This window comes from Arvicanthis niloticus, chromosome 20 (assembly GCF_011762505.2).
Source record: "Arvicanthis niloticus isolate mArvNil1 chromosome 20, mArvNil1.pat.X, whole genome shotgun sequence".
NCBI classification, from domain to species: Eukaryota; Metazoa; Chordata; class Mammalia; order Rodentia; family Muridae; genus Arvicanthis; species Arvicanthis niloticus.
In genome coordinates this window covers 35,530,185-35,552,936 of record NC_047677.1, presented here as the reverse complement: position 1 = coordinate 35,552,936, position 22,752 = coordinate 35,530,185, and the positions used below count along the sequence as shown (strand labels likewise).

The following is a 22,752-nucleotide window of genomic DNA, read 5'->3' as shown; positions in this document are numbered from 1 at the left end:
AGAAGGCAAGCTGACAAGTGGCTGTCACCCGGAAGCTGCCTCCTCCACAGCCAGCCGCCAGCTTCCTGCTGCCTCACCTGTCCCGCGGCACCGACCTGAGTTCGCGCTCCCTGCCCGGTGCAGTCCTCAGGTGGCCGCTCATTCCTCACTGCGGGGCTTCGTGAGGAAACGTCGGCTGGGCTCGCAGAGCAGGGAAACGGAGCCCTAGGCGGCTCGAGCCTCAGTTTCCCAATGTGGTGGTCAAACAAGCAACCAGCGCGTTCGCCTCGCCGCAGCCCGGGTTGGCAGTCGTGGCTCTGCCTGGCATCTGAAAAGAGCCTAGCCGCCATCGCCGGGCGAGCGCGACGCGCCGATCAGCTAGCCACAGCCCGCGCTTCTCGCGCGCTCCCTGTTCCTCCGCTTCTAGCGTGAGAAGGCGCCCGGGCTGCGACGCCGGGGAAGAGCCGAGGGCGCGTGCGCGCGCCAGGCGGGGTCCCGGTGCGTAGGGAGGCAGTGGGGCGCGCGTGCGCGTAACTGGAGCCCGGGAAGGGTCTCTGCGGCCGCAGGTGGGTTGTGGGTGCGCGCCACAGGGCGAGGGTGGTGACGGAGGCATCGCGCCCGCGTGTCAGAGCGCGTGCGCGTCACTGACCGGGCGCAGAACCCTCGTGAGGAGAGCGCAGAGCGCGTCCGCGTCCGTGCGCGTGCGCGCGCGGCAAGCAGGGGGCGGGGTCCAGGCGCGCGGTAGAAAAGGGGCGGGGCCCGTGTACAGGCAGGTAGGCGCGCCCACGGACACCCTGTCCTCCGTGCGCGTACCCGCGCGCGGCAGGCAGGAGGCGGGGCCCGCTCGCGCGCGCGGTAGAAAAGGGGCGGGGCCCGAGTGCAGGCAGGTAGGCGCGTCCACTTCCAGCCCCGCCCCCGTGAGCGTGCGCGGCCCTCCCTTCAGCCGAGAGCGCGCTCCTCCCGCGCTCGCGCCGGCCGGCGTTCAGTCTACGAGCCGCGCACTCGGAGGAGCTTCTGCCGCCGCTGCCGCCGCCGCCGCCGCCGCCGCCGCCGCCGCCACCGCCACCGCCGCCGCCGCCACCACCGCCGCCTCGGCCGCGACACCGGACCGGAGGCTGCCCTCGTCCTCAGCCGTCTCAGGCCTTTCCCGCCCTTTGCCCCGCCGGCCGCTGGCGCCTGGCTTCGACGCGGGGTCGCGAAGATGGAGGTGCCGCGCCTGGACCATGCCCTCAGCAGCCCCAGCAGCCCGTGTGAGGAGATCAAGAACCTCAGCCTGGAGGCCATCCAGCTGTGCGACCGTGATGGTGAGGCACGGAGGCGACGGCGGGAGACAAAAGGACGCGGGCGGAGGTGTCCGGTCCATGGGAGAGGGCGCCTCTCGGGTCCGCAGGAGGAGGCTGCTGGAGGGAGAGGGCGCCTCTCGGGTCCGCGGGGGGAGGCTGTTAGGGAAGAGGGCGCCTCTCGGGGCTTTAGGAGAGGGCGCCGCTCAGGTTCGCGGGAGAAGGCTACCGGGGAGAGGGATCCGATGGGTCCGCCGGAGAGGGCTCCACAGGGAAGAAGGAACCGTTCGGATCCGCGGGAGAAGGCTCGGCTGTGGAGAGGGCGCCTCTCGGGTCCGCGGCCCGGTGCTGCCTATTCTGCAGCAGGCAGGTCCTGGGTCTCCCGGCTGGGGACTTCCCCGCCACCGCGAAGGCTAGATAGGCTTGACCAGAAACTTATCCATTCTCTTGAAAAACCTCTGAACCCCAGAAGTGTCTAACTGGGGTGAGCCTGGTAGTATTTTAGTCGGGGGCAGAAAAGCTGTGTTTCAGCACCAAGGACAGACACAAGGCTCCTGGCTCTGGGCAGGGATTGTGAGACTGTCAAAAAAAAAAAAAATCCCCGAACAGGAATTGGTCCTTCCTCTACGTCTGCTGCGATTCGGTGTGTGTGCGGCACACACCATTGTGTGTTGATGTGTCGGCACTCTATTGTTAAAGTTGGCAGTCTACGGGGAAAAAAGGGAATGACTGATCACAGGTCCTAGAGTGTTAAAGTGCTAACTAGTACTCTGCAGTGTGGGCACAGCGCTGTGTGTTGGGCTAGTTAGAGGATCAGTGTTGGGCACTGAACGGGGTGTTTGGCTAGTTGGAGGATCAGTGTTGTTTCAGTGATTTGGAATAAAACTTCATTTGTAAAGAAGTCGTCTGATTGCTGATTGGCCAAGTAATTGTTAAATTCTGCATATAACACGGGAAAACCCGTTGACATGGAAACACTTGATTATCAGTGAGAATGTTTAACTGTATGTGAGTAATGGCTATCAAGCATTTTAAAGAAAAGTTATGAGAGATTATTAATTGGTGCACGGTAAGGTCATAGAATTTAGCAGCATAACTCATATAGGAAAGATCTTGGTTTTTTTTTAAAAGCCATCGAAATAGTAATAACTGGTTTAGGCGTTGCTAGCTTAAATATTTAAGTCGATTGAGCACTAAAATCCTGCTTAATAATTTTTAATTGTTAGTATGAATTTATTATTAATAATCTCAAAATGAAAATTCAAACTCTTTGAACACAACAAACCTTAACTTATAAAAGAGGTGTAGCCTGAATACACAAGTATTCTTGAAAAGGCTGCTCTTTCCCTTGTCGGTAGATTACCTTTGTAAATTGCAGCTATTTTTATTTTCTCAAATTGGTTTCAAAGAAAACCAAGATTCTAACAAAAGTAGATTTGATTTTTATTTGATTCAGCGACTCATCAAGTACTCATTCAGATAATAAGTGGAAGTGGACAACCTACTGCTGTTCCTCAGACCTTAATAATTTCAGTTTTTAAAATTGCATTCTCCGTGTTTATGATGGATGGTATGGAAATGTTTGTTTAGTGAAGTTATAATGTAGGGTGTGGGAGTTAGTTCTGCTTTTACTATAGTCTGTTCCTCTGGAGTAGTAGCTCTTTGGATCCAATTTTAGTTGTTTCAGTTGGCATTATGAATCCTGCAAGAGGAGCAAATTATGTAACATTTAATTAATTGTTGGGATCAAGCAATAGCTATAACAATGATTATTTATAGTCCTCTAGACTAGTCAGGTTTCATTTTGTAAAGTAATTTAAACCAAGGAGTTACAAAGAGCCATGTCTTTAAAAATGTGAAAACAGGGAGACATTTCACCGAAAGGCTGTCACATGCTTATGTTCCTCCCTCCCCCTCGTGACCCTGTTCCAATATATGGCAATTTCTAATCAGTAAGTTGGCTTCATGACCGTCATTTAGAGGGAACGACACAGATTTTTATAGAATGGTTTGTAGTAGGCTACATTCAATCTGTATTAAGACTTTCCTTAGCACGATTTCATATTGAGATATTTCCAGATGCATGGTGTCGGCTCCCTGTACTTCACTCACTCTCCTTCCCCTCAACTCTCACTGTTTCACTTCTATCAATATACTGAGCAGAAAGGCAAGATTGCAGCAGACGTAGCTGAACATATATCTTTTATGTTTTAGGTCTACAGAGCTGTAGTTTTATTTTATGAATATGGGAGTATGTGGTTTTGTTTGTGGCTTACTTTTTAATCCTTCCATTTTACTCTTGTTAATTTGGTAATTGATCTATGAAACAAATTCCTTGGAAATTAAATAAAGTAGATTCGGGCAAAGTACAGGGTGATCACTAATGTATGTTCCTTTCTACTTGCAGAGGTTTTGAATTGTGTCATGCTCTGTATGTTTCATGAGTCACAAGCTACAGTTCCTGGTAAATCTGTAGCTGACTTTTCCTCTGAATTGTAGTTTATGTTACTAGTATCATCTCACAGCATTACCTTTCACTTTTTAAACTTTTTTCGAAATATTTCATAATCTTGAGAAAATACCTGAGTTCAAATAGCCATGTGTTTAATTTTTTAATAAAACAAGAGGATTCCTGTAATTGCGCATGCGGATATCCTTGTGAGTAGTCCTTCCTAGGCATGTCTGCTTTGTTGCTGGTACATGGTTCCTGCCCATGTGCTAGTCACTGTAGTTCAAAATGAGGCTTCTGGGCAGCACTCTGTTAGGAAACTGTTGGAATATGTACAGTAGCTATGGGAGCATCTGTTAATCCCTCTTCTGACCAGGCAAGTACTTCTTCTCCTAGCTCTAGAATGCTCTAGTGTACTTATCTTAAATGCACTGTGTAACTTCATAATGTTGTTTTTAATGGGAGGAAAAAAAAATCCAGACTTTCATCTGAAAATATCAGTAATATGGGAATCCATTTTTAGTTTGTTTCTTCCCATAATAGCATGAGGTACTTGCTGACCTGTGGTAAGAAAGAAAGAAAAAAAGAAAGAAGTTCACCACCTGCTATACAAGGCTCCATTTCAATTCTGATTCTCATCATGTTTTTATTATATATATACACACACATACTCGCTTCTGTTCCTTTCTGAAAGTGATTTATATGCACTTTGCCATAGATAGATAGATAGATAGATAGATAGACCAATCGATAAGAGATTATAGATAGATCTCTGTGTGTTTTTCCAAGCTACCTATATTGTTGTTATAGAGAAGTAGAAAAGACTGATTTTTTTTATAGTATTAGCAGGTCCCCCCATACACACACAGCTTTCTCTCTTTAATAGTCATTATCTCTCTGAATAGGTCATCTTGTGACTGTCTAGATATGGTGTCATCCCCTCTAGGTATGAGATTTATGATGCTCCTTAGCTAGTGAATACAACTTAAGTAAACTACAGTTTCATTGTAATCATCATTTGTTAGGTAGAGAACAGGAAGGGAAAGTTTTTCTCTTTAATATATTCAAAACATAGATTCCTTTAAGGAACCTTGTTTACTTAAATTACAGGAGCTGAAACCTCCTTTTATGCTTTTGACATATGAACGGAACACAGTTTAACTTTGGGAGCATAAAAACCCAAGTGGCTCAGTCTGAATTAGGTAGCCTATAATAACATTTCTAAAGCAAGCAAATGCCTGGGAAGAACACCTGGAATGCATCCCTTCATCACAAGAATGTGAAGTGATCATGACTCAGTCCCACTGACATGCGGCATGGAATAGCAGGAATACCATTTCAGATCACATGGCCAGGTTAGATTGTTGGCCCTTGTTAGCCCTGTAACCGTGGGCAAGTTACTTAACCTGCTTTAGCCAGAGGCACTCTCATGCAAAACAGGCATAGTAATGTCATATAGGATTTTGAAATGCAAAATGATTAATGTGGCATAGACCACAATTCTGGTTGCAAAATAGAGAAAAATTATTGGGAGTGGAATGTTATCTTGCACATACTCTCTTGAGTTGAACCCAGTACTTTTTAAAATCTCTCTCTCTTCCTCCCTTCCTCCCTTCCTCCCTCTTTTCTTCCTCCCCACCCCCACCCTCCATCCCCTTCTCTGGCCAATATCTGCATCCCTGTTAACAATTCAATTGTGTGCTGTTTAGGAAAGCATGTCATGAGAAATTATTGGCAACCATAAATTCTGAATTTTAAGGGCAAATTGAAAAAAAGTCTCAGTGGCAGGATTGAGACCCCTTGCTTGGTAGTATCCCAACAGTCACACTGTTGTCACTCCCAGTTCTAGAAGCCGTGTTCAGCTTCCAGTTCACATCTGCTGCTGCTTTCCCTGTGCCTTATGACCGGAGCACGCTCTTTAAAGCAGTGTCTGCCTCAGCTCCCCTCTGCCCTGGCTTGACAATATTCCCCTTCATGCTCTTTCCTACAGCTGCCCTGCTCGGGTCATATGTCTCTGTATTCATTTCTTTGCCTCAGATACCACTGCGAGGGGCAATGTAGGTTTTCACTAGAGAGCAAAGAACCCAAATGAATAAATAAAAGCTAAGCACACAAGCACAAGAAAACCATCAGCTGTGTTAAACCAATTCTTACTCTTGGTAGGAGCTCTAATTTCATTTCCATAGAAGACTAAGAAGTTTTAGAGGGAAAGTCACATCAAAGGCAATGTGAACAGACTCCCTCCAGTGGCAGAATGTGTGTGGCCCAAGCAGTAACTGGCACTAGTCTGGCTGCCCAGGCAGGCCTCTCAGAGCCTCCCTCTGGGCAGAGCATTCTGTAGGCACACTTGGGCCACTTGGTTCTGTCTTCACTAATATTTCCTACTCGTTTTGACCCACCTTGCTTTTCTTCTAACTCAAGTGAGCCTTCTCCCTGCTTGCTTTTATTTGTAAATCAGCTTCAGCAATCACAGCAGTTGAGACACTTGCTGCAAGCACAATACTCTAGTTTCTACATTCCCTTCTCTGCCCTCAGGAAAAGGTTCAAAATTTAAGTTTCGCCTTGTTGGATATAGATCTCTTTCTTGGGTTTATTTTCAATGTATCTTAAATTTCTTTCTAAGAATCTCTTACTCTTCTTACTATGTTAAAATATATACCTAATATTATAACTATTTAAAATATTTTTATTACTGTCAGACTATAATTACTCTAATGTCTCATGGAGGAGACTATGTTTGTACATATACATTTAAGGAAAAAAGTCAGCATTTGCAAGACTGGGAGCAGAAATGTATAGCAAAGCAGGACCATCTGGGTTTAAATGTGCAGAGAGCTTTAGCATGCTCTGCTCCCTAGTGTCAGAATGCAGGGTGTTGGCAGGGAAGGAGGCACAAGTACAGATCTCGGGATAGAATTCCAGGCAGTGTGGAATAGGATCAGGAATAACTAGAATTGTAACTCTGGAAAGTTGCAAATCAGAATTGTTGACGAGGAAAAATGAGACAAAGCAAATGTTTGAAGACATCTTAATAGCATTCTCTTTTTTAAACTTCAGATGTTAGGTCTCTGTTCTATATGCTTTTCAAGAATGGCTACTGTACTTCTTAGCCACTGTATGGCTGTCTTAGTACTGTGCACTGCTTTGCCACTGTTTCAGAGGGAATGCCACGAGGGAATGCATAGTCTTTCTGGGGCCATCTTTTTCTTCTTCTGTACTACTCAAGATAGTTCAGACTTTTTAATTGAATTGTCTTACCAAAAAGGATGTGTTTTATACACATATCTTTGAGAAGAAAAATAATGTTTGGAAAGTTTCCAGCAGGAATGCAGAATACCTGTAGTTAGTGATAGACGTTCTAGAATTATTAGTTGATAAAACAAACTCCACTGCTTTAAAGAAGATTGTGAAATAGAGGTCCTTTTGCTCATCTACATAAAGATAGTGTTGGAATCTTGGGAGGCATTTTAGGTGGATTACTATGAAGACAAAAAGGCATTTGAGCTAAGGCATTTTAAATCCAACTTCAAGAAAATACTTGGAAACATATTATGTGTTCTTCAGGTGTGTTCTCCGAAGAAGAGTTCTAGAACAGAGATAACAATGAGTCATGGAAAATGCCTAGGTCGCTAGGGAGACCAGAACTTATGTGGGAGAAAGAGGTTTGGATTTGCCATCGGTTTTAGAGTGGTCTTGAAGGAGCTTTGTTATATACCCTGACGAAAAGAGTGAGCACAGTCTGGGGAAGGCCAAAGTTGAATCCCAAAGATGAACTAAGTCTGCAATCCAGGTTGGTTAAAAAATGCTAACAAGAGTCTGGTAGTTCAAAGTCACATCATAGCTATGATGGAACAGGGAGCATCTCAACTTCATTTATAGATAGTCTGCCATCTTATGGACATTTGAACTGTGGTTGTGGTCCATTTACTAAGCTGCTCTGGGGATTTCCTGTATATACTATTGGCTCCAGAGGTTGTGACAACTTCTAAGAATACATCTTTTTGTTTTGTTTTGTTTTGTTTTGTTTTGTTTTGTTTTGTTTTGTTTTCTACACCATGGGGTGGGGGTTGCTACCTATAATAGCACAGAAGGTTTATAGCTTCATTCACTAGTCATATGCCATTAAAGATGAGGCACACACACAATTTACTGTATAACTTTGGTTTTAATGTAACCTTGTCTTCCAGGAGTCAGAAGTTGATGAGTTTCTCAGTCTTTAAAACTTTAAAAGTTGCTGACTAAGGCCAACAAGTACCAAGTTGATCTTATATATTTGTTATGTGACCAGTTTCCTAATGGCAATATTTTATGTCTATGATGTAAACCAGAAGTTAGTTATTATGGTCCTTGAGTCAGATCCCCAAGCCTGCCACCTGTTGATATATGTAAAACCATACTGGAACACAGACATGCCCATTTTATATAAAATTATATTTATAAATTGATTTTTTTCTATTATATATAATCTATGGCAACAGTGTTCCTAGAGAAGAGGTAACCGGCTGTGACTGTGACTGAGACTACATAATCTACAAACCTACACACCCTTTAAAATAGTTACTTTGTGACCATTAACTAAAGTATACACTAACAGCTACTATGACTGTGGCTGTTACCTAACCCCTCTTGACAGGATAAAGATGTTGAAGTGTTAAAGAAAATTGTAGACTGATTTACTTTTGCATATTACCAAAGTTTTGAGATTGTGTACAGTATACAGAGATCCATAGGAAGTTAAATAATGCAATAGGTTAGTCCTGTGTATGGTTACTCCAAGATGGATGACCCTGTAGGTCCTTGCGTCTGAGTTTAGGAAGGAATGTTTCTGTGTGCAGACATATACAAGTGAACTTACAGTTCTAGTACTAATACATTTTCAAGTACCAGAGGTGGGTATCAACTCTGAAGACATGTTGATTTATACGAATAAATAGTACTTAAGATTTTTATGCATATAATATTCTTTATTCTAAACCATACTATTAAAAAGGAGTTGAGCCAGGCATGGTGAGATGTATTCATTGCAGAGTCAGTATAGAACTTGAGAAGTAGGGGCAAGAAGATCAGGAGTTCCAGGTCAGCCTGAGTTACATGAGATCTAGTCTCAAAAAGAATCAACCTCTTATCATTTTATTGTCTATAAGCTATCTAACCATGTGTAGTAAAAGACGTTTTGAGAACAAATTTCCTACCTGCCATTGCCTGATAAATGCAAGTTACTAAAAATGAAAATGAAGAAAAAATGATAAAGGTGTCACCACACAAAAATCAACTAATATTCTTTTAAGTTTCTAAATGAGTGGTCAGAGATGAACAGTTGACAGGCCATCCTTAGTGGGTGGAGCAACCATCTAAGTAATACTAGAGGGAAGTGCCATTTCGTTTTCTGGGGATTCATTTACAGGCACTGATCTTAAGTAATTAATAAGAGACCTGCTTTGGGGCAGGAGAGATAGCTCAGCATTACAAGTACTGCCTTCCCGAGGACCCAGGCTTGTCTCCCAGCTCTTACATGGTGCTCACAACCCTTTATAACTCCAGTTTCAGGGAACCCAAAACCTTCCCCTGCCTTCTCAGGCACTGCATACATGTGGTGCATAGACATGCACTTATACAAAATACCCTTACATATAAAGTAAAGATAAAACCTAAGAGAGTCCTACTTTGTTTCCAATTGTTCTTCTATATAGTTTACTATTTGTTTGTGTATGTGTTCCAACCTTAAGGGTTTATGTTCAGAATAGGCAGAGGTAGAAGAAAGGCTCCCAGAACACATATTTACTGGGATCCTGCATTCAAAGTAAGTCGAATAATGTGGAGAAAGATTATTAAATAACTGTGTCGTCAGTTTGTGAAGCAACATTTTTTTCTGGATGTTAAAAGTAAAATATCACAGAGGGAGAAGTAGAAGACAAGCATTTCTGATAAAGATGAGAGCAGGATGACGAATGTGTGTGTTTACGCATGCTCATGCTCTCAGGGTATTTTGGATGTGGCGTTGCTGGGGGGAGGAAGTGTGCATGGGATAGGAGAGTAGCTAGAAGCTTCATAGAGCTGGCTAACAAGGAACTTATAATGTGTAATATACACATATATGTAATACATATATTGTACATTGTATATGTATACTATAAATGTATCATATATTACATGTGCATATATATATATATATATATATATATATATATATATTCTTGTAATCATGCCATAGCCATAACCTAATGGTTAGGTTCCAAGTATAAGTTTATCTTGTTAGTAGATACCGCCTCTCAAACTTTCTAATTGGTAGAGAACCTTTTTTCTATTTTTCACTGCATTATAGGTCTAAAATTCTGATTCAGACAAAAGGAATGGCAAACTGATTTCTTAGCTGTCTTTCCTTTCTCCATGTATTCTCCAAGTTTGCCAATCTAGACTCACTGAGAAACAGTAAAAGTCTCCCACACTAGAATTATAAAGGGTAGAGTGTTTCATCTGGAGGGTGGTGACAGTGTGTCAGTTTGTCTTTCATTGTTGACGGAATACTATTTTATGAAAACCACATACTTACTGATCATATTTTAAATGCTCTTTCTTCTATGCTTTTCTTTCTTAAAATTTCAGACCAATTTGTATTGCTAGAATGTTGACTCTCAGCTTTAATATGCACTTTATTACTGAAAAAATAATTTGTATTTTATAAACATGGAAATATTGTGGACATATTTTCAGATTGAGGCTTTTTTTTTTTAGTTTTATAACAGAATTAGATAAATTTGTTTTCCAAGTTATTTATATTTGAAAGATATTTATCAAAAACTTTTAGTAGATAAAATTTTCATTTCCTCTGAAATATTTATATTTTGTTTCACAGTGCTGAACTAATGATTTTTTGTATTTTCTGTCTATAATATTTTAGTTGGCTTGTGGGAAAATCATCTACAATATAAAAGAAAAGTTTATATGTGATTATCCAATGTTTTTTAAATACCTTAATGCCTAATCCTTATCAATGGCAGCTACTTCTTTATGGAAACTGACAGCAGATTTACAAGAGCGCCCCTCCTGATGTTTTTAACTTCATCTTCTCCCCTTACTACAGTTGTCTCAACATTTCTTAGTATCTCATTGATGGGGCATTAGAAATTGACTTTGACATTCATTCTTTCTCCGTTGTGTGTGGCTTTACCATTTTTAAATGTTTCTAAACCACACGTGGAACCCTGCCACATAATCCCTGTTCTCATTCTGCTAAATCTTCCGTAAAGATGTTAGCTGAACTCAGCATTTGAGTTCGTCAGGACTCTACTGAATGCCTTCTGTATTCTCTGCACTTGAAGACAGGTATCAATGCACTGCTTAACTTTTTGAGTAAGAGTTTATTTATTTAACATATAGTTTGCAGTGTTAGAAATGCAAATTTAATCATTGTTTTAAAAATCCATGGGTATCTCTTTTCTTATGCGATATGATGACTTCATTTTTAACACATTTTAATGATCTGATTTATAATAACTTCAGCCACTATTTTGATGCAAAGTTTTGGAACCATCAGAGATCATATAATTGTTTTGCAAAATATTTTCATATAAAATCCAAGGAAAACTTGTCAATTTTCATCTCTACAGTGTAAATCCTGACCCCCCTGAGAAAATAACTATTTCTATTTAGTTTTAATAACAATTTCTGAAAGCTTATAGCAGATCTGTCTTATTTTAAAGATAGCTGTCAGTGTAGTCAATGATAGCTAAAAAATTAGTTATACTAAGAAACAATTTTGACATTTTAAAGTAAGTTGATCTCAATATATCCATGTAAACTTGGTAAATGGTTCTTGAGGGTTTTTTTTTTTTTTTAATCTAGAATGCATTTTTATTTTTATAATTACCCATGCTTCATATAGGTAATTTAAAAAGATAGCTATACTCCAGGCTTCATTTCTTGTATGATTGTAGAAGACTGTGGAAGGATATTTGAACACACTGTAAACCCTGAGACTGTGTTATTTACTTAGAATAAAAACAATAACAAAAAACTGTTCCTAGTTGTAGTGTAGCTCAATCCTAGCACACACCTTTAATCCAGGAGCTTTCTGTTTACTGTAAACAGGATTAAGTCGTCCCATAGGTCAAGAGGCGGGGCAAGCACCCAGTTTACAGGGAGTGAACACGGGAAAACAAAGCAGCGAGTAATAGGAAGTTGAAGGATGAATAGAGAGACAGACATACAGGAAGTAGATGGCAGGGGCGGGCATTCGGTTTAAGAAGCTCGCAGAAGAAGAGCTTCCTTTTGGGACATTGGCTGAGGAGGGTGCTTTCTCTGCCTCTCGGAGCTAGCAGGCTTTCTCCCCAGCATCTGGCTCCCAAGTCTTTATTGATAAAAATCAAATGTTTGAGATTTCGTTGAAAGCAACAGAGGACACAAAACTCATTCTGCTCTCTTAGCTTGTTGAATTTTTCGGCTGAGAGGAAAGACCAAATAAAGACACACGAACCTAGACTAAAAAGAACTAAATGCTGCGTGCAAATGCCCAAAGTATTTTAGAAATTGTCTTCAGCATGTATTTGTACATGCTTGAATATAAACAATAGGGGAATAGAACCCCATTTTTTCAGATGATGTGTAATAGGCAAAGTTTTCTTTTTTAGTATTTACTCCAAATCAGGTACTGCGGCCCAATTTAATATTTGCTATTTGTGTCCAGGTTTTTAGAATAGCTTAAAATAATCACAAAGCTAAATGAGGTTTGGTAATCCTTTAATCATCCCTGTACTAAAAAAGTTTAAATCTCATGTCAGTAAGTCCGATTCTCAAAATGTATCCCCTGGAGGGCCTGTCTGAACACAGCTCTTAAGGCCTCATTCCCGAATTTGTGGTTGATTAGATCTGGGGCGGAGCCCAAGAATTTGTTTTTCTAACAAGTTTCCAGATGAGCTACTCTTTAGTAATCCAGACTCTACACCTGGAGAAGCAGCACTCTGAGAAGCATGACCAAATGGTTTCTTAGGCTGGGGAACTGTATTAACCCATGGTCTACTGCCCGGAGGAAGTACCAGAGCCAGAGGGATTTTAAAGAAAACAGTTTTATTTATGTCACAGATTCCATGACTGAAACCTTAAATAACATGATGCTGGATCTGGTAAGTGTTCCCCTGGCTATATTACCTCATGGCACATGGCATACTGACAGGAAACTGGGGTGGGGGATTGTCACATGGCAAGACAGGTTGCTAGGAAGAAACCAGGGAAGTTTTTATAACAACCTTCTTATAAGAACTAACTGGGGCCCAGAAGTCCTTTAATCTTTCCTGGGGCAGTGACCCTGGTGACCTAAATGACCTCTCATTTAGGTCCCACCTCTTAAGAGGTCCCATCATGCCTTTTACATTTTGTTTGTTTATATCTTTATTTTTGTGAATGTGGGCATATCTAATGGTGCTTGTGTGACGGTCAGAGGACAACTTATGAGAACTGGTTCCCTGCTTTTGTCATAGGGATTCAGAAGATGGAACTCAGGTCATCAGCCTTGGTGGCAAGTGAATTTACCCACCTAGCAATCTAATTGGTCCCAGCTTCACCATAATTGCTGCACTCCCAACCCATGCACCCTTAGGGGACAAACTACACCCAAATTTTTAGAAGAGTCTGTGCATACTTAGATTTTAGGAACTATTCTGGCATCCAATGACCAGTGAACTCACACTTACATCCCATTTTTAAAGAGTAAGTTGTCAATGTATTTAGAGATCAGCAGTAAAGTCAAGTCCCCTGTGATGCTATATGTCTCTAGTCCCTGCACTCAGGAAGCACAGACTGATGGATCTCTGAGTTTGGGCATAGCAAGTTCCAGGCCAGCCTGTGAGAGTACTCTTAGTAATACAGGGTCTACACCTGAAGAAGCAGTGCTCTGAGAAGCATGACTAAATGGTTTCTTAGGCTATATTAACCCATGGTCCATTGTCCCAAGGAAATACCAGAGCCAGAGAAATTTGTATCCCCTCAAAAAAAAAAAAAAAAAGAGTGGTATAGTTAGCAAGATTTGAGGGAAACATCTGTAAGCTTTGTGATTATACTCACAGGATGGTATAAAAAATAAAAGTTGTTGATGGCTTACTGTGCTAGATCAGGGGTTGGATATCTTTTGATACAAGTAAATAAAATCAGAATGGTTAGGTGAAGGGAATCTGAAAGAATAAACTTAGAAATGCGTGATCAAAGTCATCTGAACAACCTGGATTTGACATGTCTGCGATGTATCTAGAAAGAAAAAACATTTGGAAGAAAGGCTATTAGAAATACCCATCTGATTCTCATAGGAAGAGTTTGAGGACAAGGAAAACTTTATGGTCTTTCCCAAGCTGCTTAGTTGGCCTCAGTCTCCTTACAAAGCATCCCTTGCTGTCTTTTAGTCAGTGTTGATAATTCAGCATAGAAGTGATAGGATAGGAAGCTGGTGCCTAGTTGGTTGGTTGGCTTGTCATCTAAAAACTTTTGATATAGTTCTTTTTAGAAAAGGTATTGCTATGCAACAATTAACATGGAAACAATGACCCAAGTAAGCCCTGTAACACAGAGCTTTCTCTACTTTTAAATGGTAAGCTTTTCATGTTTACTGTGGAAGACACTAGATTTTTTTTCTCTCTTAGCAGGATAGTCTGCTGAAGCAAATATTAATCCATGAAACAATTGAAGTGTTTGACCTTAGATTGGCAGAAAAATAATGGTACTGGAGCTAAAGGGAAACTAAGGTATTGCTAAAGCTATTTTTGAAGTTCTTATTTGAACATATATTTCTTTATTTTTAAATGTGCCTTGGTGTTTTGCTTGCATGTATATCTATGTGAGGGCATCAGAACCCTCTGGACAGTTACAGACAGTTGTGAACTGCCATGTGGTTGCTAGGAATTGAACTCAGGACCTCTGGAAGAGCAGCCAGTGCTCTTAACCTCTGAGCCATCTCTCCAGCTCCCTTCAGTATATATTTCTAACGTATCTTTTTGACCGCAGACTCTTAATTTGAGTGTTTAATGGGGATATTTGTTTAGTGCTAGTGTCTTTTTAAACTTAGGTTGTGTTCTTACAGATTATTTTAAAATAAATCTTTCACTTTAACAAGCATCTTTTGCATATTATTTTGTATGTCATGGCCGAGCATTTGGATCTATGTTATGCATTGTCTTCTGGTGCAACTTGCCTTTTCTGGGACTTAAACTGTAAAACTTTAATAGACCTTTCAAAGTTATTTTTAGTGATTACCAAAAAAAAAGGGGGGGGGAGTTCAATTGAGCAGAAACTATTGATTTTGGAAACTAATATTTAAGCCACTTGCTTTGCTAAAAGCTTTGCTCATGAAATTCTAATGACACAATTTACAACAGTAAGATTTGAACTTGGAATAATGATAAATAAACCATCAGATACAGCACAGCCACTTCTAGCAGCAGAACATGCTTTGTATGGGATGCAGGTGCGTGTTTCACCTCTAGGCACACCCTTTGCAGCTTCACACACGCATGCTGAGTTTCATCTGGATCAACTGGTGAGCCTTTTTTCAGACCTCTCCTTCAGAGTCTAAAGACCTTTTTCCAGACTTCTTTGCCTGTGGTTTAACACTTTCCGGTCTTAGTTTTCTGCAAAGACCTCTTATGACTCATTATCATGTAATATTTTAGTGGTGACAATACATGTGTTACTTGGTATATATCCATGCTGTTTACACAGATCATTTGTGTCTTATTCATGCTTCTTTAAGATCATATATCTGAAACATAAACTTATAAAATATAGTAATGATAGAACAGTTATTTTTTCCCTGAAATTGTATTCTTTCTCAATGCTTCTGAAGAATTTGGCAGAAATGCAAACTGGCAATGAAATGGAATGCCAGCTAGTTACTAATACCTACTACTACTTACTCATTCTCTAGTATTAAAAAAAAGAAACTCCGTGGGATTTGGCCCCTGCCTCCTACCTCAGTCTTATTTCTTACCATCCTTCTTAATTTTTTAACCAATTTTTTTTTGCATTTCCTTTAATAATCCAGTGTCATCTTTGAAAGATTGGGAATATTTATAGAAAACTCTTATTCAAAAGATTGTTTGGGGTTGGGGGGGGAGGGGCTGGAGTGGTGGCTCAGAGGTTAAGAGTGCCTGATAGCTCTTTCAGATGGACCAGAGTTCAGTTCCCAACACACCCACATTGGGCATGTCTTAACTACATGTAACTTCAGCTACAGGGGATATAACATCCTCTTTTGGCCTTGTTGAGCAACTGCACTCATATGCACACAGAGAAATACACATAAAAAATACTAAGATCTTTTTTAAAAAAAAAAAAAGATAGTTTTGAATCTAGATAAGTATGGTTATACACACTTGTAATCTCAAGACTCATAAGGTTTAGGTAAGAGGAACCTGAAGTTAGCATTGTGGGCTCACTGGCAAGTTCCAGGCCAGCCCAAGCTACACAGTGCAATCCTAACTATATACCTGTGAATAAATGAATCAATGGATGATTTTTTTTAATATTATAAAACCAATTGAAGCATGAAAAGAAATAGATTTTTTTTTAAAGTGTACTGTAAGTAAAGCATTGTAAGATACAGAACACAGCCTTCATGTAGGGAAAAAATGAGATTCTAGAAAAATAACAAAAGATTATTAACCCATTAGCATTAGTTGTTGAAGTATAAATTTTATGGATGATGTAGCTTGGTAGATATTAGAGCCATTTGCTGTGTGACAGAATACTGGGTTTGGGTGTAATTTGGAGAAAACCAAATGCTATGTTTCTGATTCTTTTATATTTGAGGTGTCTTTGAAGCACACCATTAAATGTAGCATACGGCTATCGCGCTGCATGTCTATCAGGACTGAAGGTTTGTTGTTCACTCTAAAAGATAGCATTCGTCAGGAAAAGTCTTCAGCAGACCCCTGAGACACACTAAACTTTGGTGTGACAGAGTTCTCAGGCATGGGAAGGAGTAGGTGCCAGAGAAAAAGATCTCATATATCACTTACTAATTCTAAAACAATCAATGCTTTGAGACCCATGTGACCAAGGAGGCTACCAAGAGAAAAGCATACACATTTATTGAGTACATACTTAGTATGACAAAGGGCTTTTAGAAATGAGGGCCTAAGAAAACAGAGAAAGCTATGTGTACTTTATTCTCAGTGTGATGAAATAAATCACTGTAGAGGGGACTGCACAAGGGGCGTGGGAGGAGAGCCACGGTGAGGTTTGCTTGTTCCGATTCTTCTCTGGGTCTTCAGAGATAACGACATTCTTTCCTTTAGATATAGGGAAGAGACTTCAGGAATGAGTCTTAGAACCTACTTTGGAAGAACGTAAGAGTTTTTCATGCTGGTAGAAGTGGGTTACTTCAGATGTTCCCCTCCAGCACAAGTGTGCATGAAGTAGCATGGCCTAAGGCCCTTCAGAGGAGACTCAGAGGAGGATTGAGAAGGAACTGTTGCTGCCATCTGACAAGAGGAAATTTGCCGGAGTCCTAGAGACTAAAAGTACATTTTACTGAGCTTAAGAGTTAGTAAGAATTAAAGAAAAAAGGCAAATGTCCTAAGAAATTTGGTTATGAAGGGAAGCAAATAACTTATCTGGGGGAAAATGTGTAGCAGTAAGGGTTTAAATTTTGCATATAGTCACATATGCATGTTTCTAGACTGATGCACAATTTCGAAAGCATGGACCACAGTGTCTCATAATCTCTTTTCTAACCCTCTTGTACAGATGAATAGCCAATGAATGTACATGTCTGCTGAATATATAAGTCACAACCTTCTAACTGTCAGCATAAATGGCTTAATTTTTTTAGTCTGAGAGTGAGAGTAACTTAAAAAATGTATATACTTACTATTACAGTTTTAAAGTGATGTGTTTGGACATTCTATTGACAAGGGGTCAACTTGGGATGGTTAATCTTAACTGTTAGCTGGCCTGCATTTAGAATCACTTAGGAGACAGATTTCTGGACCTCTCTGTGAGGAATTCTTCAGAGAGGCTTAACTGAGTGAGGGGAGGCTAGTGCTAAATTCGGGTAGCTCTCGAGAGGGTCTGGAACCTGGGACTGAATAGGAGGGAGGAAAGAGAAAGCCTGTGGAGCACCAGCATCAGCACCAGCATCAGCACCAGCTGCTTTCTGACTGTGTGGGCACAGTGCGACCAAGGCCTCATGCTCCCACTGCTCTGCCTTTCCCAGCATGTTAGACTGTATCTCCTCAAACAGTGAGCCAAAAATAAATCCTCGTCCTTCCTCTCTGAGTTGCATGTTAGGTGTCTGGTCACAGTGAATAGAAAAGTAATGCACAGACTTACTTAGCAAGAACCACTTTCGCCTTCCATAACCTGTCATTGGCAGGCGATGGTACACTGTAGTGCCTTCTACAAAACCACATTATCACCTGTATTTGTTTTGAAACGGAGACACCTTTTAACCATCAAGTATGAAGGGAATTTGAAATGATAGGGGAAATGAACCATCTGGTCCTGTTGGAGAAGGTAGATGTCAGTGAGCTTATCAATTTCCTGACAGCTCTCTGAGCAGAGCCTCATTTTTAAGGGAACACACATCAGAGTGCAGTAAATTGTCTTGTTTACAAGCTTGCATGGTGAAAATCGGAAGAACAATATAAAAATAACTAAGTAATTTGTCAATAACAGCACTTAAATGTTTTAAGGTGCAAGTTTAATTTTTTTCTAGGGCATAAAGATGTCCATCTTCATTTTCTCTGTAGTAGACAGTGTAGTTTTTACATGATGAAGCACCTTCCCTTGGAAGGTCTCGGATGCTTCTGTGCCTTCTGGTGTCTGTGGTTAGTATACTGCTATTGTACACTGCATTTTAAAACACTTTATATATAATTATCTCACAATGGAAGGGTAAATATGGAAAACAACTATCCAAAATGGAGTACATACCAAATTATCTTTTTAAATCACTTAATTAAAAATATTCTTAAATATTCCCATAAGGATTCATAACGAGAAAGTAAAAAAGAAGAAATGTAAGTCAGGTTTTCCTAGATAAATATAATAACATTGCATCATGCCTGCCTCATTTGAAAGTTGGTTTTTTTTAATACTTAGTCCTTTCTACTCAGGAACCTGGGTATGTTGTGATTGTCAACTTTCAACAAAGAGAAAACTTATATTCTGTTCAGTCATTGTTACTTTGCAGTTGACAAACCAAATTAATTATATAACAATAACAAAAAAGTTTTAGCTTTAACTTATGTCTCCTTGAAATTAATCTCATTTGTGTAGATAGATACCAGTAGTCTCATCCAAGTCCCTTGGCTAAAGACCGTTGGTTAACCAGCTGGTCACTTACTGTATTGGGATTGCATGTTTGTGTTATTGTTATAGGCAGAAATGGATCCAGATTTTATGGCGTGTCGAGCTTTTACAATTTTGGGTGCCTTGAGAAAAGCAGCAAAATATTTTGAATATAAGATATAAGTGAGGGTCTCTTATGTAAGCTTCATTGGCTTCCTGATCAATTTACCTGTCCTTGGGGAGTGAAAATACTCCCCTCCAATTTTAAGGTAAATCATTTGAGCACAAATAATCTAAATAATCTCAAATCCTAGAACTAAAAGTGACAGAGATACCTGATCTCAATCTCTGATTCCAAAACCGAAACAATATGGGAAAGTGGTGTAGAATAGAAGGCTCAAGCCTGTCTATTATAAGTGCTGTCAATGCCAGAGGAGCCAAGAGACAAGCTTTCTGGAGTCCTGGTAATTATCAGGCAAGCAAGTCATACGGTCAGTTTTAAAGAACAGTCACGAACAACAGCAAAGGGCTGAGGGGATGGCGAGTTGGATAAAGCACTTTTACTGCACAAGGATGAGGACTAGAGTTTGGGTTCCCAATACCTAATGTCATTGTGTATCTAGAGGCAGAGGTTGGGCTGTAATGTCAGCCACAGGAGGCAGAGGAGAGGATCCCTGGAACAAGCTGGATAAGACTAGCCCAATCAGCAGGTTGTGGGTTCAAGTGGGAGTCCCTGCCTCAGTGTGTAAGGTGGAAAATAGTGGGAAAGACACTTGACATCAACTTCTGGCCCCCACAAGCACACAAGCACCAGTGTGCCTGCAGGAACACACACACACCATATGAGAAAGGAAGAAAATGGGATTATTAAGAAGAATGGGAGTTATGGGCAATCTACATTTTAAAGTATGTGAAATGATTCGGCTACGGCCACACAATATTCCAGAGAGAGACTGTATGGTTGATACTCAATGAACTGAACTTTTGCAAGAAAATAATGACAACAAGAATCTCGAATACAAGAATATGTAATCATGAGGTAGGAGAAAATACGTCCAACAAATAAACAAAGTTCAAGAAAACTCAGGGGCTAGAGAGAAGGCTCCAGTTATGAGCACTGGCTGCTTTTCCAGGAAACCCAGGTTCAGTTCCCAGCACCTACATGGCTCAGCTAACAATCATTAAAACTCCAATTTCAGAGGATCCACTACTTTGTTCTGGCCTCCATGGCCACCACATATATGCACAGACATACATACAGACAATTGTTTCTAAGTTAAAGAAAACAAAGCTTGACAAAATATGGTAACTCTAATGATTCATGTATCAGACCTAGAAGTGACTTTAGATTCTCATGCAAACCATTTCTAGTCTATAGATTAAGGAGAGTGAATAGTAAACGATTTTTTTTTTTCAGAATGCAAATAGTTCTAGAGCAGGTGAGGCAACCCATCTTGGGTGGTTTGGTGGTTATAAGCCCACACTTTAATGCTTCAGCACTTGGTTTGAAATCATGACTTTTATACCAGTTGTTAGGCATTGGACACACTATGAAGCATCTTTGGATGTACTCTCTTCCCTCATTTGTTAGGATGGAGATGATACTTGTCATAAACTTCCCTAGGAATTGAAAACAGGGCTGGAGAGATGGCTCAGTAGTTAAAAGCACTTGCTGTTCTTACAGAGGACCTGATTTCTTATCCCAACACTCACAATAGGTAGCTCACGACTACATATAACTCAACTCTAGGGGATTTAATGCCCTCTTGTGGCCTTGGCAGGCACATGATCACATGTGACATACACTTACACAGACACACACATACACACTAAAAAAAGAAAAAGGAAATATGTGCTAAGGATTTAGAATACTGTCTTGTTAATGTAAGTGCTTATAAAGTTTTCCATCACTAAACGTTCTGGTCTGATGCTATATTTAATATTATCTGTAGTGATTTTGGGACCCTATTTTGTACCTTAGTTTGCTTGGATAGTAGAAGACCCTTAGCTAGAATAGCCAGCTATTTTTTTTTCTAATAATCATATCAAATAATCCCTTTTATTACAAATATCTGCTGAACTTTAGAAAAACTGTCCCTGTTTCATGTGAGCATCTGTCAGAGGCTTTGGTTTTTAATACTGAATGGTTTTTAATACTTTTGAGCTATGACACCAATTGAAAGGAAATCACCTCATCTTTAAAGCACACTTAATATGATCTTCTGTCATTCGTGGTTTTGCTTTTATAAGGAAAGGCAACAAACAGTTTATTCCTTTTGCCTATATATACATATGTTTTTAGTTATCTCACTTTAAGGCAGGTAGTAGAGAAGCCTCTTTTGATATGTGTGTGTGTGTGTGTGTGTGTGTGTGTGTGTGTGTGTGTGTAATTTGGTATGTGTGTGAGTGGGGACATGCACATGTGTTTTTGCATGTTGCATGTTTACTATTCCTCAGTTCAGCTTTAGGGACATTGATCCACATCTGTTTGAAAACTCATTAGGTAACGTAACTTAGACTCTGACACCAGATACTGCTATTAGAAATGAGTTTATGAGTAGAAATGTGAAGTGGTAATTTTGTACCATGTCGTGTTTTAGTGAAACCAGATACTTATGTTACTTCTATGAACTGGAAAACTCCAGTGGTGTATGTGAAGGACCAGCCCTGCAGGATAAACCCTGTTTGCTGGGGGCTGGGGAGTCATAAAAGCTTAACACTCTAAACCAAGGAGCAGAACATACTAACTACACTCAACTTTTTTTTCTTTTTTTTTTTTTTCTCATGTCACACGGGTAATGTGCCCATGTCGTAACAAGGTTTATGGGTGGCACATATCACACAATGGCATGAACACCCAGTCATCATGCTTTATGAACCAGAAAGGATCTACATTCAACTTTTTTCCAGTGCTGGTTGTAGGGCATCTGAGTTTGATGACAGTCATGTTCTCCTACTTTGACCTCATGGGTTACCATCATAGAAAGGAGACAGAAGTTTTTACTGAAATTCTGGTGTCACAGTATTTCCTGTTGGACAGCTGGCTTTCCATGTCCTCCACTGTGAATCCTAACCCAAAAGGAGTAATGGCTATGACCCAGTGCTAGGTTTTTATGATTTATGGTTTTGAGTATGAAAATGGGGATGAAATGTTATTTGAATCATAACTACTGTGTACGTGCTCCTCGAAAAAAATGTATTACTTATTTGGATGTAAAACTACTGTTAAAAGTACAGATAACTAGAGGCATTTCAAGCCTAGATGGAAAGAAACTGGTTTTTGCAGAATGGCTTAAATGTTAGGTGTATAGAAAGGAAAAATAAAATGTGACATCATGTGCAAATAAAGCTGGAGACTTCGTTCTTGGTTATTACCAAGCAGCACAACAAACTCTGAGCTAAAACAGAACCTTAAAAACAGCGCTTGGAGCTGCTTTGCAGCGGGATCCCTTAGCAGAGAATAAAAGGGGGAAAGCGTATTTGAGAGAGAAGCATGAAATTAAATCGAGATTCACACATAAATATTACAGCAAAACTAAGAAACTGACGTCTCTTTGAACATGGATTTACTAAAAAATACTTAGATATATATGGACACTAACACATGTCAACAAATGGATTTCCAAAGAAGTAAATCATTAAAGATTACTAGGGGTATTGGCGGTCTACCATGTGTTAGCAGAGCTGTATATTAATTAGACCAAAGGAGAATAGTTTTAATCATTTCCTTTTATGTGAGTGTAAGCTAACATTAATTGTCTATTTCGGGCC

At 40.3% G+C, this 22,752-nt stretch overlaps 2 protein-coding genes and 1 non-coding gene across 6 annotated transcripts in view; 1 reads left to right on the top strand and 2 right to left on the bottom strand.

Moving 5' to 3' along the window:
- LOC117724373 (uncharacterized) overlaps positions 1-476 on the bottom strand; it is a 72,828-nt gene extending 72,352 nt beyond the window's left edge. The window contains exon 1 of one of the 2 annotated variants that reach the window (XM_076916903.1): positions 78-476. In XM_076916903.1, the coding sequence (XP_076773018.1) occupies positions 78-329 (252 nt within the window). In that variant the 5' untranslated portion in view covers positions 330-476. The remainder of the gene's footprint in view (positions 1-77) is intronic. The other variant, XM_076916904.1, reaches the window with a different exon arrangement.
- Positions 441-22,752, top strand: part of Phyhipl (phytanoyl-CoA 2-hydroxylase interacting protein like) — a 40,926-nt gene continuing 18,614 nt past the window's right edge. Inside the window, exon 1 of one of the 3 annotated variants that reach the window (XM_076916902.1) lies at positions 441-545. Coding sequence is in view for 1 of the 3 variants with exons in the window: in XM_034524127.2 (XP_034380018.1) it covers positions 1,181-1,283 (103 nt within the window). In the remaining 2 variants the exon portion in view is untranslated. Of the gene's footprint in view, positions 546-1,028; positions 1,284-7,340; positions 7,499-22,752 lie in introns of those variants that run through there. The other 2 variants (XM_034524127.2, XM_076916901.1) reach the window with 2 other exon arrangements.
- LOC117724979 (small nucleolar RNA U13) lies at positions 21,767-21,870 on the bottom strand. Its single transcript, XR_004608853.1, has one exon. It is a non-coding gene; the product is annotated as a small nucleolar RNA U13 (small nucleolar RNA).